Here is an 18,242-nt window from a genome sequence, read left to right on the forward strand (position 1 = left end):
AGTTCTGGAATGGAGTATTTACTCACTTTCATGCACTTAGCTCAGGCTGAGGTGTTTTTTTACAGGTTGTGTTTAGTGTTGACAAATAGTCAGTGTGTGTGTGTATATATATATATATATATATACACACTGCGTGCACAATTTAGGCAAGTGAGTATTCTGATCTTATCATTATTTCTATGCACATTTTCCAACTCTAAACCATATAAACTTGAATGCTTATTGGATTTAATCATATTTGTGTAATGAGGGTGGATGTGGTGAAAGTGAATAACACCTTATAAACTCAGCAAAAAAAAGGAACGTCCTCTCACTGTCAACTGCGTTTATTTTCAGCAAACTTAACATGTGTAAATATTTGTATGAACATAACAAGAATCAACAACTGAGACAAACTGAACAAGTTCCACAGACATGTGACTAATGTGTCCCTGAACAAAGGGGGGGTCAAAATCAAAAGTTATATTCAGTATCTGGTGTGGCCACCAGCTGCATTAAGTACTGCAGTGCATCTTCTCATGAACTGCACCAGATTTGCCAGTTCTTGCTGTGAGATGTTACCCCACTCTTCCATGAATGCATGTGCAAGTTCCCAGACATTTCTGGGGGGAATGGCCCTAGCCCTCACCCTCCGATCCAACAGGTCCCAGACGTGCTCAATGGGATTGGGATCCGGGCTCTTCGCTGGCCATGGCAGAACACTGACATTCCTCTCTTGCAGGAAATCACGCACAGAACAAGCAGTATGGCTGGTGGCATTGTCACATTGTCATGCTGGAGGGTCATGTCAGGATGATCCTGCAGGAAGGGTACCACATGAGGAAGGTCTTCCCTGTAACGCACAGCGTTGAGATTGCCTGCAATGACAACAAGCTCAGTCCGATGATGCTGTGACACCGCCCCCATGACGGATCCTCCACCTCCAAATCCATCCCGCTCCAGAGTACAGGCCTCTGTGTAATGCTCATGCCTTTGATGATAAACGCGAATCCGACCATCACCTCTGGTGAGACAAAACCGCGACTCGTCAGTGAAGAGCACTTTTTGCCAGTCTTGTCTGGTCCAGCGACGGTGGGTTTGTGCCCATAGGCGACGTTGTTGCCGGTGATGTCTGGTGAGGACCTTCCTTACAACAGGCCTACAAGCCCTCAGTCCATCCTCTCTCAGCCTATTGCAGACAGTCTGAACACTGATGGAGGGATTGTGCGTTCCTGGTGTAACTCGGGCAGTTGTTGTTGCCATCCTGGACCTGTCCCGCAGGTGTGATGTTCGGATGTACCGATCCTGTGCAGGTGTTGTTACACATGGTCTGCCACTGCGAGGACGATCAGCTGTCTGTCCTATCTCCCTCCCTCTTAGGCGTCTCACAGTACGGACATTGCAATTTATTGCCCTGGCCACATCTGCAGTCCTTGTGCCTCCTTGCAGCATGCCTAAGGCACGTTCACGCAGATGAGCAGGGACCCTGGGCATCTTTCTTTTGGTGTTTTTCAGAGTCAGTAGAAATGCCTCTTTAGTGTCCGAAGTTTTCATAACTGTGACCTTAATTGCCTACCGTCTGTAAGCTGTTAGTGTCTTAGCGACCGTTCCACAGGTGCATGTTCATTAATTGTTTATGGTTCATTGAACAAGCATGGGGAAATATTGTTAAAACCATTTACAAAGATATGTGAAGTTACTTCGATTGTTACGAATTATCTTTGAAAGACAGAGTCCTGAAAAGGGGACATTACTTTTTTTGCTGAGTTTATCAAGGTGTGCATAATTATTAGGCAGCTTCATTACCTCAGGTAAAATGGGCCAAAGTCAAAAATTGTAAAATGCCTTTGACGGACGCAACACTATTGAAATAGCTAAACTATTGAGGCATGACCACCGGACAATCAAACGGTTTGTTGCGAATAGTCAACTGTGGCGCAAAAAAACGCATGGAGAAGAAACGGTGCAAATTAACTGCAAAAGACTTAAGAATTAAACGTCAAGCTAACAGGAACCCATTCTCCTCCAGTGCCACCATATTCCAGAACTGCAACCTACCTGCAGTGTCCAGAAGTACAAGGTGTCAAGTGCTCAGAGACATGGCCAAGGTCAAGAAGGCTGAAACACGACCACCACTGAATAAGATTCACAAGTTGAAGCGTCAAGATTGGGCAAAGAAATACCTGAAGACAGATTTTTCAAAGGTTTTATGGACAGATGAAATGAGTGACTCTTGATGGACCAGATGGATGGGCCTGTGGCTGGATCAGTAATGGACACAGGGCACCACTTCGAGTCAGGCGCCAGCAAGGTGGAGGAGGGGTACTGGTATAGGCTGCTATCATTAAGGATGAGGTAGTTGGACCTTTTTGGGTTGAAGATGGACTGAAACGCAACTACCAAACCTACTGCCGGTTTCTGGAAGATTATTTCTTCAACCAGTGGTACAGGAAGAAGTCCTCAGCATTCAAGAAGCCCATGATCTTTATACAGGACAATGCTCCATCACCTGCATCCAAGTACCCCACTGCTTGGCTAGCCAGCAAGGGCCTCAAAGATGACCTGGCCTCCCTTCCTCATTCGGACTTAAATCCTATTGAGGACTTGTGAGCCCTTCTCAAACGTGAGATTTACAGTGAGGGAAGACAATACACCTCTTTTGAACAGCATTTGGGAGGCTGTGGTTGCTGCTTCAGTGAAAGTTGATCGTGAACAGATCAAGAAACTGACAGACTCCATGGATGGAAGGCTCATGACAGTTATTGAAAAGAAGGCTGGCTATATTGGTTACTGGATATTTTTGAAAGGCCAAAAATGTTATTTGTCATTTTGGGTTACTTATGTTACACTTAGTCTAAAAATTGAGAATAAATAAGTTGGGAGAAATTATTTTTGTAATTTAGTTGCCTAATAATTCTGCACACTTATATTCCCCTGAGAAAGACAACTCACTTTTCCTTTGTTAAACATTCAGGTTTGAGGTTCAATAACATTTGATTGACTGTGAGCATTGTGTTTGTTCAACAATAAAATGAATCCTGAGGAATACAATTTGTCTAATTATTGTGCACGCAATATATATATATATATATATATATATATGACATTCATTTATAGGCGATTTTGATTGTTTTTCCTCACCCCTTTTTAATTTTGTCTTAATGTTTTTGAATGTAGTAGGACATTAATTTGAGATTCTTGTGGGCTTGGTTGTTTACTTCTGTACTGTATTTTGCTTGCAATTTGTGAAATGCTATATGATGTACTCATAAATGAAAAGAAAATAATTGTAATGTGGCATGGCGTCATATGCATTGTTTTATAAAGCTGCACCATTTTCTCTCCACCCCATTGCAAAATGTATAGAATTGCTGGAAATGTACATTTTCTCTCAACCGTCAAGAGGGGGAACCACTAAAATGCTCTGCCACGAGGTGGGGGGCCACCAACAAAATCTTGTTTAGGACCCCCAAAAGGCTAGAGCCGGCCCTGCATGGATTGCAGTGAGTGGTAAACCTGAGACTGGTACCCAGATTATATTGAGATTTTAGGTCAGTGGCCTACACACAATACACCATAATGTCAAAGTGTAATTATGTTTCAAGAAATATTTACAAATTCATTACAAACGAAAAGCTAGAGTTTTTTGGGTGGGCAATTAACACATGCTGAATACAAAGCGTTATGTTCGGCTAAATCCAAAACATCACTGAGTACCACTCTTCATATTTCCAAGCATGATGGTGACTGCATCATGTTATGGGTATGCTTGTCATCAGCATGGACTAGGGAGTTTTTTGGTGGATAAAATGAAAACAGAATATAGCTAAGCACAGGCAAAATACTAGAGGAAACCCTGGTTCGCTGCTTTCCAACAGACACTGGGAGACACATTCACCTTTCAGCAGAAGAATAACCTAAAACACGAGGCCAAATATACACTGGAGTTGATTACCAAGATGACATTGAATGTTCCTGAGTAACCAAGTTAAAGTTAACTTAAATTATCTAAAAAAAATCTATGGCAAGACATGAACATGGCTATCTAGCAATGATCAACAATCAAGATGACAGAGAATTAAGAATTTTTAAAGAATAAAGTGCAAATATTGTAAAATTCAGGTCTGCAAAGCTCTTAAGAGACTTACCTAGAAAGAATCACAGCTGTTATCACTGCCAAATGTAACTTGAACTAGTATTGACTCAGGGGGGTTGAATACTTATGCAATCAAGATAGTGTTCTTATATATAATATATTTTTACAAACGTTACAATTTTTCTTCCACTTTGACATTATTGATTATTTTGTGTAATTCATTGACAAAAAATGACATTAAATTTTGATCCCACCTTGTAACAAAATGTGGAAAAAGTCAAGCAGTGTGAATATTTTCTCAAGGCAGTATATATTGTATTACATCCTCCAGTGCCTCTCAACCTCTCTCCTTCAAGTCTAACTCCTGGCCTCTCTCTCTGCTTCTGTCTTTCTAAGCAAACTTCACTTTACCACCATATAGTCTACTCTAGACAGTACATGTGATTTCTCTGTTTCTCCTTCTACCCTTGCAGCCTGCTGTTCCCTTGGCTCATCTACGGCCTAGTCAATGACTTCAAGGCGGTGCAGGTGAGCAGCAACAGCCTGTTCTGCGCCATCGTCCTCATGTTGCTCTTCGTCATCATCTCCATTGCCTCCTGCAAGTGGAAGATGAGCAAGTTTCTGGGAGGCCTCATGTTTTTACTGTATATCTTCTTCCTGGTAACCAGCGTCATGCTGGAAGACAAGATCATCGTGTGTCCCATCTCCATCTGAAGGCCCCTCTTCAACCCCAACCTCCTGGAAACACAAACACACCTTCTCTCTCACACACACATACAGTAAACACAATCATTTGATCCTCCCGTTGTCAATGGGGGCTTCCATTGGGAGGAGCAGTAGAAAACTAGCCTGACTTGATTGATTTGAAATGCCTGAGCACAATCAGTAGATTATAAATCGTGAATTTTGAGCAGGGCAGACGGACCTGTCGATGAGTGATTGATTCACGATGCTACTGCCCAACGGGATGGGTTTCTCTCCACGTCACATGACCATATCCAAGAGCTTCATTGGTTTAAATCCGTTGTTGACTGACAGACCTGTAGGTTTTCAATCCAACCCCAGTTGTAACTAACCTGATTCAGTTAATCAGCCAACTAATTATTAGAATCCGCTGTGCTTGACTATAGTTGGAGCGAAAACCTACAGGTTTATAACATGCCCAATTTTGCCCTACTTGTACCATTATAGTGATTTGTTATATTATCACATCCTAGTGAGCATAACTGGTTAAAAATGTATTTTCTAACAGTTTTGCTGTGTTAACGTCTTTTGAACCAGTTTTGCTCACTGGGATATACAGTGCCTTCGGAAAGTATTCAGACCCCTTGACTTTTTCCACTGTTAGGTTACAGCCTTATTCTAAAATTGATTGATGAGGGAAAAAAAACAAAATCCACACACATCTCATAATGACAAAGCAAAAACAGGTTTTTAGAAATTTGAATATTTAGTTAAAATAAAACATTTACATAAGTATTCTCCAGAGATGTTCGATCGTGTTCAGTCCAGGCTCTGGCTGGGCCACTCAAGGACATTCAGAGACTTGTTGCGAAGCCACTCCTGCATTGTCTTGGCTGTGTGCTTAGGGTTGTTGTCCTCAGTCTGAGGTCCTGAGCAGGGTATCATCAAGGTTCTCTCTGTACTTTGCTCAGTTCATCTTTCCCTCGGTCCTGACTAGTCTCCCAGTCCCTGCCGCTGAAAAACATCCCCACAGCATAATTCTGCAAACACCATACTTCACCGTAGGGATGGTGCCAGGTTTCCATTGGACGTGGCACTCAGGCCAAATAGTTCAATCTTGGTTTCATCAGATCAGAGAATCTTGTTTATCATGGTCTGAGTCCTTTAGGTGCCTTTTGGCAAACTCTTAGCGGGCTGTCATGTGCCTTTTACTGAGGAGTGGCTTCTGTCTGGTCCCTCTACCATAAAGGCCTGATTGGTGGAGTGCTGCAGAGATGGTTGTCCTTCTGGAAGGTTCTCCCATCTCCACAGAGGAACTCGTAGAGCTCTGTCAGAGTGACCATCGGGTTCTTGGTCATCTCCCTGACCAAGACCCTTCTCCCCCGATTACTCTGTTTGGCCGGGCGGCCAGCTCTAGGAAGAGTCTTTGTGGTTTTAAACTTCTTCCATTTAGGAATGAGGCTACTGCGTTCTGGGGACCTTCAATACTACATCATTTTTTTGGTTCTCTTCCCCAGATCTGCGCCTCGACATAATCCTGTCTCGGAACTCCTTCGACCTCATGGCTTGGTTTTTGCTCTGACATGCACTGTCAACTGTGGGACCTTTATATAGACAGGTGTGAACCTGTCCAAATCATGTAAAATCAATTGAATTTACCACAGGTGGACTCCAATCAAGTTGTAGAAACATCAAGGTGGTTCAATGGAAACGGGATGCACCTGAGCTCAATTTCGAGTCTCATAGCAAAGGGTCTGAATACTTATGTAAATAAGGTATGTTTTTAATTAAGACATTTGCAAAGATTGATAAAAACCTGTTTTTGCTTTGTCATTATTGGGTTTTGTGTGTAGATTGCTGAGGACACTTTTAGATGACAGATAACATCTTAACTTTAGACAGCCACATTAAAGTACAGCACTTTCATATCTAGAGTAGAATTTCTTGATCTTTCGTTTTCAAATGGATTCCAGGTAAATCTGGTTGAGAGAATGCCAAGAGTGTGCAAAGCTGTCATCAAGGCAAAGGGTAGCTACTTTAAAGAATCTAAAATATATTTTGATTTGTTTAACACTTTTTGTTAGTACATTATTCCATATGTGTTATTTCATAGTTTTGATGTCTTCTTTATTATTCTACAATGTAGAAAACAGTAAAAAATAAAGAAAAACCCTGGAATGAGTAGGAGTGTCCAACTTGACTGGTATTGTATATACGGTATGTTTTCACTTTTGACACTCCTTTGTACCAGAATTTTATCACAAAACAATATAATTGCAATTAAGGAGTGTGATTTTGGATGAAAAAGGTAAAGATGACAATCATTACTGTTTGGCATTTTGTATTTGACATTTTTGTAGCGCAATCCATTGTGCAATTTAACAAAAATGGCCATTTCATTTATACATGAACAGTTAAGCATTCAATTAGAATGCAATCATTTCAGTCACTACTGATCATAGTTTGTATTTTCTCTTCTTAACTAGGCACTTGTAGTCAAGTCTGATTCATTGAATGTTTGTTTCCATCTAGTAAAAAAACAGCATGAAACCAGAAACTGAAACTCCCATTTTTGGATGACAGCCAGGTGTATTTTGTTACACCGAAATGAACATCTGTTTTAGAGGAATGAGGATCAACAGTCCGCCACACAATCCTTTTTAAATTGTCCACAATGAACGCTTGTGATGCAGTGTAAATATTATGTAACTAATAACATTTTCAGCCAGAGTTCAGGTTAAACGTATGATTCACTAACACCTTCAAATAAGGTTAATTAAAAGCAGCTGCAACAAAAGCAAAAATCCACATTTAACATGTTATGTTTATGTAATATTGTAGAATTTTGCATCTGAAAAATACATGATTGAGTAACAGCCAGAAGTATTTTGATTGTTACACAGAAATGAACATCCGTTTTTTATGATGCAGGTCAACAATCCACCACACAAATGTTTTTAAATTGACAACAATGAACACTTGTTATGTAGTGTTAAATACTCCTGGCTCCTCACATAGTCTTTAGACTTGACAGACTCGATGAATAAATGAACCAGTGTTTCTTCTCTCTTTTTAAACTAATTTGAATGAGGTTGCCAAGTTTCTGCTCTCTGTTACTGGTTGCCGTTGACGTGGAGCTACTAATAGCTGGTAGCTGTCTCACCTTGTCTTTAGCTTGATTTTATTTGATCTCTGTTCTACACTGGCTGCCATCTTCTGACACCACAATACATTTCCTTTTGTCCTTTCCAGTAATGTACTCTAAATAATCTCATACGGGGTTTTGCCTTTCTTCACTGATAGCTAGTGATGCACAAACTAGGCCTATTTGAAACATCGTCATCTACTGGACGCATTTAAACCGCCAGAAGCTTGAAAACCAATATATACCCTGGATTGCTATTGGTACTCCCTTGTAGGAGCAGACCTCCATAGGAATGAATGTAATTCTACAGTATTTCAATTAAATATTCCAAGGACAAAATTACATGTATCCCAGTATGTTTTGTTGTTGTAGTGGGCACATGAAAAGTAGTACTCTCTCTAAAAAAAATTAAAAATAAAAGACTAGGAAATGTTTTATATATTTTTCATTTTTTATGTTTAGCTCACATAATATAATTTCAAAGTATGCTTTAAGGTGTCTGTAATATAATGCACATGTCAAAAACGAAAGTAGACATTAATAAATGCATTTCTATAGCTTCCAAAATATTTATACAAATCAGGAGTGCCAAGATGGCTTCAATACAGCGCCCCCTGTCAGTAATCCAGGGTTTATACACATCACTGTCGAAAACCCCAGTAGTAAAAAAAAAAAGGGCTTAAATTGTAGTTTCAGTATAGTTTTAGCTTTTCAAATGTTTTTCTTAATTATTTTATTTCAGGTTACTAAATAGTTTTTCCAATTTGAGTTTTTACTTGAAGTTTTTGTTCCACTTACATGTTATTCAATCATTTCCCCCACATCTCTGCGTGGCCAAGAGCTACAGTAGAACTTGGTTCTATTTGAGATGCACAGTGTGTTGATTGTCGCCTCCTTATTGGATATCAGGAAAAAGATACAAACACACGAGGAGAGATTTATTAAAGATAATTAACTAGGTGTCTCTTTTCATCTGTGGATTTATCGTTGGAGTAGAGAAACACGCGATTTTGTACGACTCCGGGTCAAAATTGTACAAAGAAACAGCTAAATTCAGGAAAAGATGCATGTCAGGTAAAATAACAACTCATTGTTCACCTCCCAGGACTAACTAACTAGCAACAGCTAGCTACCTAAATGTCCATGATTGTTTCGACCTGTCCACAAATGAATATAGTTTGTTCACAGTTGGCTTTGATATTTTAACCTTAGTGTCATGATCGCATCTGATGTGTATGGACAAAATCAACATGCGAATGCCTGCGTGTGTCCGCTTCACCAAACCAGCCCCTCAAGTGCATCCACCATGAACATATTCATTTCAACTATCCCCATCAGACACGTTCATACACGCAGGTTAAATCAGCAACACAAACTACACTATATTACTTTGGGGACAGGTTGAAACACACGACTCATTCATGGATATGGAACTATTGCTAGCTAATTTGCCCTGGGACAAAAACATTGGTTTGTTAGTTTAGTTAAAATATAGGGTCCCTTTTTTTTGCTGGATCTTTGCAGAATTTTTGGGGGTCATACAAAATCATGTTCTCCACTCCGACAATGAATCCACAGATGAAAGGGGAAGCCTAGTTCGTTTTCAGATAGCGTTCTTTGATGAATCTCTTCTCGTTCGTCTTTCAATCACCCAGGTGGGTTAGTATGCTCGTGAAAACCAATGAGTAGATGGGAGAGGAGGGACTTGCAGGCATTAAGGGTCTGAAATAGAACCAAGTTCTATTTACCGCCTGGCTATGCAGACGCCCATTGATGCGCATGAGCAGTTAAATGATTGAATAATGGATACATTGATTTTGCAACGCTGCCGCAGGCAACGTGGCCGTCTGGTGATACTGATCGTATGTCGGGTTGATGGTCTGTTTACATAGCTGGTTGCGGGAATTAACGTGGCTGATAAGGGGAACCAACACATTAGGTTTGGTGAAATAACATAGCAGGTTAGGAGACTGAGGTTAAAGTGAGGGAAATTATAAGGGTTAGGCGTTGCTGCAATGCTGACATGACCACTAGATGAAGATGTAGGCCTACTCCATCTAGCCACAACGGTAGACATGTAAACAGACCATCTGTCCTGACATACCATCAGTATCATAACACTGGTCTAGTCAGCATGTTAACATGTTTGTCAGCCCTTGTTGTTGTAGCCGTCCACCATACGTGGCGTGATGCTCCCATCCTCCTCCACGTCCTCTGTGACGGCCTTGCCCACCAGCTGACCCATGTCTTCAGGAGAGACGCCCCTCGGCTCGCCCACCTTCACCCCCAGCATATCCATACTCAGCACCGTGCCTTTGGGGATCGCCACCTTAGCCACCACTGACTTCCCCAGCTGGAAGAGAAAATAATATGGAGATTTCCTCCTGCAGTATGTGCTGTTGTAGGTTATACAGTACAAAGAGAATACTTGATGTAAGGGAGGTTTATGACAAACATAATGGACCTACCTTTTAAATGAAAGTGAATATAACCATTTTGGGAGAAATGTATTATTACAAATGTCAATGGGAAAATATTGATTTAGTATATTATTGGTATATTTTGTATATACAGTGCCTTCGGAAACTATTCAGAGCCAAGCACTTCTTCCAGATTTTGTTACGTTACAGCTTTACTCTAAACTGTATTAAATAAAACATTTTCCTCATCAATCTACACACAATACACCATAATGACAAAGCAAAATCAGGTTTTTAGAAATGTTTGCAAAACATAAATACCTTATTCACATTAGTATTCAGACCCTTTGCTATGAAACTCGAAATGTGTATTTTGTATTTATTATGGATCCCCAGCTACTCTTCCTGGGTTCCAGCAAAATTAAGGCAGTTAATACAATTCTACTCCACCACTACCACATATATACAGTACTAAATCCATGTGTATGTATAGTGCGTATGTTATCGTGTGTGTGTATGCATGTGCCTGTGCCAATGTTTGTGTTGCTTCACAGTCCCCGCTGTTCCATAAGGTGTTTTAAAAAAAAATCTAATTCTACTGCTTGCATCAGTTACTTGATGTGGAATAGAGTTCCATGTAGTCATGGCTCTATGTAGCACTGTGTGCCTCCCATAGTCTGTTCTGGACTTGGGGACTGAGACCTCTTGTGGCATGTCTTGTATGATATGCATGGGTGTCTGAGCTGTGTGCCAGTAGTTTAGACAGACAGCTCGGTGCATTCAACATGTCAATACCTCTCATAAATAAAAGTAGTGATGAAGTCAATCTCTCCTCCACTTTCAGCCAGGAGAGATTGACATGCATATTATTAATATTATCTCTCTGTGTACATCCAAGGGCCAGCCATGCTACCCTGTTCTGAGCCAATTGCAATTTTCCTAAGTCCTTTGTTGTGGCACCTGACCACGTGACTGAACAGTAGTCCAGATGAGACAAAGCTAGGGCCTGTAGGACCTGCCTTGTTGATAGTGTTGTTAAAAAGGCAGAGCATCATTTATTATAGACATACTTCTCCCTATCTTAGCTACTACTGCATCAATATGTTTTGACCATGACAGTTTACAATCTAGGGTTACTCCAAGCAGTTTAGTCTTCTCAACTTGCTCAATTTCCACATTATTTATTGCAATAATTAGTTGAGCTTTAGTGAGTGTTTTGTTCCAAATATAATGCTTATAGTTTTAGATATATTTAGGGCTAACTTATTCCTTGCCACCCACTCTGAAACTAACTGCAGCTCTTTGTTGAGTGTTGCAGTCATTTCAGTCACTGTAGTAGCTGACGTGTATAGTGTTGAGTCATCCGCATACATAGACACTGGCTTTACTCAGAGTCAGTGACCCTAAGCACACAGAAATTGAGCTCAGGTGCATCCTGTTTCCATTGATCGTCCTTGAGATGTTGCTGCAACTTGATTGGAGTACACCTGTGGTAAACTAAATTGATTCGACATGATTTGGAAAGGTACTTACCTGTCTGTATAAGGTCACACAGTTGACAGTGCATGTCAGAGCAAAAACCAAGCCATGAGATTGAAGGAATTGTATGTAGCTCCAAGACAGGATTATGTCGAGGGACAGATCTGGGGAAGGGTACCAAAACATTTCTGCAGCATTAAAGGTCCCCAAGAACACAGTGGCCTCCATCATTCTTAAATGGAAGAAGTTTAGAACCACCAAGACTCTTCCTAGAGCTGGCCAAACTGAGCAATCGGGGGAGAAGGGCCTTGGTCAGGGATGTGACCAAGAACCCGATGGTCACTCTGACAGAGCTCGAGAGTTCCTCTGTGGAGATGGGAGGACCTTCCAGAAGGACAACCATCTCTGCAGCACTCCACCAATCAGGCCTTTATGGTAGAGTGACCAGACAGAAGCCACTCCTCAGTAAAAGGCACATGACATCCCGCTTGGAGTTTGCCAAAAAGCACCTAAAGGACTCTGACTATGAGAAACAAGATTCTCTGATCTGATGAAACCAAGATTGGAACTATTTGGCTTGAATGCAAGCACCGCTCATCACCTGGCCAATACCATACCTACTGTGAAGCATGGTGGTGGCAGCATCATGCTGTGGGGATGTTTTTCAGAAGCAGGGACTGAGAGACTAGTCAGGATCGAGGGAAAGATGAACTGAGCAAAGTACAGAGAGATCCTTGATGAAAACCTTCTCCAGAGCGCTCAGGACCTCAGACCGGGGCGAAGTTCACCTTCCCACAAGACAACGACCCTAAGCACACAGCCAAGACAACATAGGAGTGGCTTCGAGCAGGTCTCTGAATGTCCTTGAATGGCCCAGCCACAGCCCGGACTTGAACCTGATCGAACATCTCTGGAGAGACCCGAAAATAGCTGTCTAGCTGTCCCCATCCAACCTGACAGAGCTTGAGAGGATCTGCAGAGAAGAATGGGTGAAATACCCCAAATACAGGTGTGCCAAGCTTGTAGCTTCATACCCAAGAAGACTTGAGACTGTAATCGCTCCCACACTCTTGACATTATCTCAACCAGTTTCACCTGGAATGTTTTTCCAACAGTCTTTTCCAATAGTTCTCACATATGCTGAACACTTGTTGGTTGCTTTTCCTTCACTCTGCGGTCCAACTCATCCCAAACCATCTCAATTGGACTGAGGTTGGGTGATAGTGGAGGCCAGGTCATCTGATGCAGCACTCTATCACTCTCCTTATTGGTCAAATAGCCCTTACACAGCCTGGAGGTGTGTTGGGTCATTGTCCTGTTGAAAAACAAATGATAGTCCCACTAAGCACAAACCAGATGGGATGGCGTTTGGCTGCAGAATGCTGTGGTAGCCATGCTGGTTAAGTGGGCCTTGAATTCTAAATAAATCAGACGGTGTCACCAGCAAAGCACTGTTACTCCTCCTCCTCCATGCTTCACGGTGGGAACCACACATGCCGAGATCATCTGTTCACCTACTCTGCGTCTCACAAAGACACAATGGTTGGAACCAAAAATCTAAAATTTGGACTCATCAGACCAAAGGACAGATTTTCACCTGTCTAATGTCCAATACTCGTTTTTCTTGACTCAAGCAAGTCTCTTCTTATTATTGGTGTCCTTTACTAGTGGTTTCTTTGCAGCAATTCGACCATAAAGGCCTGATTCATGCAGTCTTCTCAGAACAGTTGATGTTCTGAACTTTGTGATGCATTTATTTGGGCTGCAATCTGAAGTGCAGTTAACTCTAATGAACTTATCCTCTGCAGCAGAGGTAACTCTGGGTCTTCCTTTCCTGTGGCGGTCCTCATGAGAGCCAGTTTCACCATAGTGCTTGATGGTTTTTTCAACTGCACTTGAATAAACTTTTCACTGACCTTCATGTCTTAAAGTAATGATGCTTATTTGAGCTGTTCTTGCCATTATAAGGACTTGGTCTTTTACCAAATATGGCTATCTTCTGTATACCGCCCCTACCTTGTCACAACACAACTGATTGGCTCAAATGCATTATGAAGGAAAGAAATTCCACAAATTAACCTTTAACAAGGCACACATGTTAATTGAAATGCATTCCAGGTGACTACCTCATGAAGCTGGTTGAGAGAATGTCAAGAGTGTGCAGAGCTGTCATCAAGGGAAAGATGGCAACTTTGAAGAATCTCAAATATAAATATGTTTCGATTTGTTTTACACTTTTTTGGTTACTACATGATTCCATGTGTGTTATTTCGAAGTTTTGTTGAAAATAGTAAAAATAAATAAAAAGGTGTGTCCAAACTTTTGACTGGTACTGTATGTAAATGTGTTATTTCAGTTTTACATTTTTTATTAATTAGCAAAAATGTCTAAAACCATTTTTTTTGTCTTTGTCATTATGGGGTATTGTGTGTTGATTGGTGAGAGGAGAGAAAAAAAACAATTTAATACATTTTAGAATAAGGCTGTAACGTAACAAAATGTGGAAAAAGGGAAGGGGTCTGAATACTTTCTGAATGCACTGTATGTCAAAAATATACTAAATAAATATTTTCCCTTTACCATTCATAGTAATAACAGTCTCCAAAAATGATGTCATATTTATTTTCATTTAAACCTCCCGAAGCTAACTCACCTTGACATGGCAAGCTTTCTCACAGGGTAGCATCTGTTTGATGCCCGTGCCTTGGGCCCGCCCCACCAGGCGGATGGCTCTGACCAGCTCTGTCAGCTCAGAAGGCTCCAGTGACGCCTCGTGGTCGTTGCCCTTCCAGCTCTTGTCCAGGGTCACGTGACGCTCCACAACTTTTGCCCCCATTGCCACTGCTGCCACGGTGATGCTGATTCCCCTCTCATGGCCAGAATATCCGATGGGAATATCAGGGAATTCCTTCTGGTATTCCTACAGTATGTCAGGAAAAGGGAGAGTAACATTCCATGGGTCAATTCATTTCCTTCAGTGGTGGCCTGAACAGAAATCTGTCAAATTCTTGTTCTCTCTCTCTCTTGTTCTCTCTCTCTTGTTCTCATTCACTCTCTCTCTCTTGTTCTCTCTCTCTCTCTCTCTCTCGTTCTCGTTCTCTCTCTCTTGTTCTCGTTCTCTCTTGTTCTCGTTCTCTCTCTCTTGTTCTCATTCTCTCACTTGTTCTCATTCTCTCTCTTGTTCTGTTTCTCTCTCGATCTTGTTATCGCTCTCTCTTGTTCTCGTTCTCTCTTGTTCTCTCTCTCTCTTGTTCTCTCGTTCTCTTTCTTGTTCTCGTTCTCTCTCTCTTTATCTAGTTCTCTCGTTCTCGTTCTCTCTCTCTCATTCTCTCTCTTGTTCTCGTTCTCTCTCTCTTGTTCTCTCACTCTCTCTTGTTCTCTCTCTCTCTCTTGTTCTCTCTCTCACTCTTGTTCTCTCTCTCACTCTTGTTCTCTCTCTCACTCTTGTTCTCTCTCTCACTCTTGTTCTCTCATTCTCGTTCTCTCTCTCACTCCCTCTTGTTCTCTCTCTCTCTTGTTCTCGTTCTCTCTCGTTCTCATTCTCTCTCTTGTTCTCTCCCTCTCTCGTTCTCTCTCTCTCTCTCTTGTTCTCTCTCTCTTGTTCTCATTCACTCTCTCTCTCTTGTTCTCGTTCTCTCTCTCTCGTTCTCTCTCTCTTGTTCTCGTTCTCTCTCTTCTTCTCGTTCTCTCCCTCTTCTTCTCGTTCTCTCCCTCTTCTTCTCGTTCTCTCCCTCTTCTTCTCGTTCTCTCCCTCTTCTCGTTCTCTCCCTCTTCTTCTCGTTCTCTCTCTCGTTCTCTCTCTCGTTCTCTCTCTCTCTCTTGTTCTCGTTCTCTCTCTCTTGTTCTCGTTCTCTCTCTCTTGTTCTCTCTTTCTTGTTGTCGTTCTCTCTCTCTCGTTCTCTCTCTCTCGTTCTCTTGTTCTCGTTCTCTCTCTCGTTCTCTCTCTCTCGGTCTTGTTCTCTCTCTCGTTCTCTCTCTCTCTCTTGTTCTCGTTCTCTCTCTTGTTCTCGTTCTCTCTCTCTTGTTCTCTCTTTCTTGTTGTCGTTCTCTCTCTCTCGTTCTCATTCTCTCTCGTTCTCTCTCTCTCGTTCTCTTGTTCTCGTTCTCTCTCTCGTTCTCTCTCTCTCGGTCTTGTTCTCTCTCTCGTTCTCTCTGTCGTTCTTGTTCTCTCTCTCTTCTTCTCTCTCTCTCTCTTGTTCTCGTTCTCTCTCTCTCGTTCTCTCTCATTCTCGTTCTCTCTCATTCTCGTTCTCTCTCATTCTCGTTCTCTCTCATTCTCGTTCTCTCTCATTCTCGTTCTCTCTCATTCTCTCTCTCATTGCTGTGCATTTGACGCACCCTCATTGCAGTGCATTTGACACACTTTATGTTTCCTTATGATATTACTCGGGTGACAACAGATAACCTGCTGATCCTGCCTGACAACAGATAACCTGCTGATCCTGCCTGACAATCCTTTTTTGTAATAAACCAATGGGAAATCTTACTGCTATCACACATAGGTTGACATCCTCAGGGTCCAATGGGTAGGCACTGGTGCACTGTAGGATGGTGAAGTTCTGATTGTGTTCCTTGACGGTCTGATAGACCCGTCTCATTGTCGCCATTGACTGCATCCCACTGGATATCACCATAGGCCGTCCTGAGGTTAAACAAAGTTGTAATTTCAACAGAAACTAACTTTACTGATATGCCACATATTACACATTCAGAGTATATAAAATTGGTAACATTTCACTTTTATCACAGTAACAGGTGGCAAAGATGTAGTACATATATAACACAGTGTTAACTTAAATCACTGACCTTTTTTTGCAGTCAGTTCCAGATAGGGGAAATTGTTGGCATCGCATGAGGCAACTTTGAAGAAGGGCACATCAAGCTCATCCAGGAACTCCACAGCCATCTAACAAGCGATGCAAAGCAGTTGGGATAGTCATGCATGTTTTGCTTGAAATCATGCTTGAATATCTACACAGTCACAGCAGACAAATACAATAGACATTTATCATGGAATAACCTCTTACCTCGTCCATTCCAGAAGCGGTGAAGAAGATTCCAATCTCCTTTGCATATTTCTGGAGCTCTCTATATTGTTCATGACTGAACTCAAGGTGGCGCTTGTGGTCACCGTATGTCTTTCCCCAGGAATGTTTGGAGGTGTACGGACGCTCCAGAGCACCTTTGTTGAACTTGTACTCAAGTTCACTCTTCTGAAACTTGGCGCAGTCTGCCCCACAGTCCTGTGAATTGATTTTCAATATGAGTAGGGTAAAATAGTTGTAAAATGTGTTGCCAATGAGGATGAGGAGGGAACCTTGTTTCAAATCTTCTCTCATTGATTGAGACAGGTGGGTCCACACCCCAAAGTGCCACATGTCATGATGACACTCACCTGTCTCGAACAATGAGAGAAGATTTGAAATAGACAAGATGGCGACAAAGACATTGTTGGATTACTCAAAACCTTAATACATTTAAACGCATCACCTGCAACTGGACACTGACATTTTAGAAGATAGATGTTTGGCTGAATCAAAAACAAAAGATAGTATCGCCAAGTTAAGGTTGGTCGAAATGTCACTGTGCTACACCAAACAGTACCTAACCTGTAGCTATGGCAAGAAAGGCATTTCACTACTTGTGCACATGAAATTAAAAAGCTTAAACTTGACTTGAAACTTGAATGGATACCAAAAATCTTTGGTTAAATCACATTATATCGTAAATCTGTAGCTAACACACCCACTGCCTTTTCATAAAACAGTCAAATGGTGTGATAATTTTGTGTGTATGAGGTTGGGTATCTGTGCCACATCTCTGGCTCTGGTAGGAATTCCGTATCCACCATTATTAGTCCTTACTAAATTGACCAATAGATGCCCATGGTCTCAATGTCACAAATTCACCATTTTAAATACAGCCCCAGCAAGCAACAGCAGTTAGTAGCAGAACTACTGTCATTTTACAGTTCTGTGGGCACTGGAATCTACTTTATACTAAAGTAGCTGCTAGTTTACTAGCAAGTAAGTCAGTACCATGGTCCCCAATACAGCAGCTGAGCTAAGAAAACTCATTCAAATGTTGCTACTAACATTACCTTAGCCATCTTGATCATTTTCTTGGCAATTTCGATATCTCCCTGGTGGTTCTGTCCAATTTCAGCAATAATGAAACAGGGGTTAGAACCCCCAATCATCCTGCCAGGACAAAGCTCGAATTTCAGAGGCATTTTGGAAATGTGATAAATGCGGTTTCCTAAACTTTTTGTAGCGATAAGATGTTCGCTTGCTCTGAGCCAGAAGTAATGAGACAGTCAGCTGTAGGTTCTCGCGGAAAAAGTCGAGCTAATTTACACGTTGTGGATTCCTCTCCACTCATGTTTCAAAATAAAGGTTCTCCATTCACTCACAGGTCAGGATTCTCAAGAGTCAAAATG

At 41.5% G+C, this 18,242-nt stretch overlaps 1 protein-coding gene across 1 annotated transcript; it reads right to left on the reverse strand.

Moving 5' to 3' along the window:
* Nucleotides 1-7,086: 7,086 nt before the first annotated feature.
* On the reverse strand, nt 7,087-18,131 carry LOC115202181 (sialic acid synthase). The gene is made up of 7 exons (XM_029766127.1): nt 17,904-18,131; nt 16,831-17,046; nt 16,610-16,709; nt 16,291-16,445; nt 14,457-14,723; nt 9,762-10,257; nt 7,087-9,714 (listed from the first exon to the last, which is right to left on the reverse strand). The coding sequence occupies exons 1-6, from the start codon at nt 18,033-18,035 to the stop codon at nt 10,054-10,056; spliced, it is 1,074 nt and encodes a 357-aa protein (XP_029621987.1). The 5' UTR covers nt 18,036-18,131; the 3' UTR covers nt 7,087-9,714; nt 9,762-10,053.
* Nucleotides 18,132-18,242: the final 111 nt, after the last annotated feature.

Source organism: Salmo trutta, chromosome 11, assembly GCF_901001165.1.
Source record: "Salmo trutta chromosome 11, fSalTru1.1, whole genome shotgun sequence".
Lineage (NCBI taxonomy): Eukaryota > Metazoa > Chordata > Actinopteri > Salmoniformes > Salmonidae > Salmo > Salmo trutta.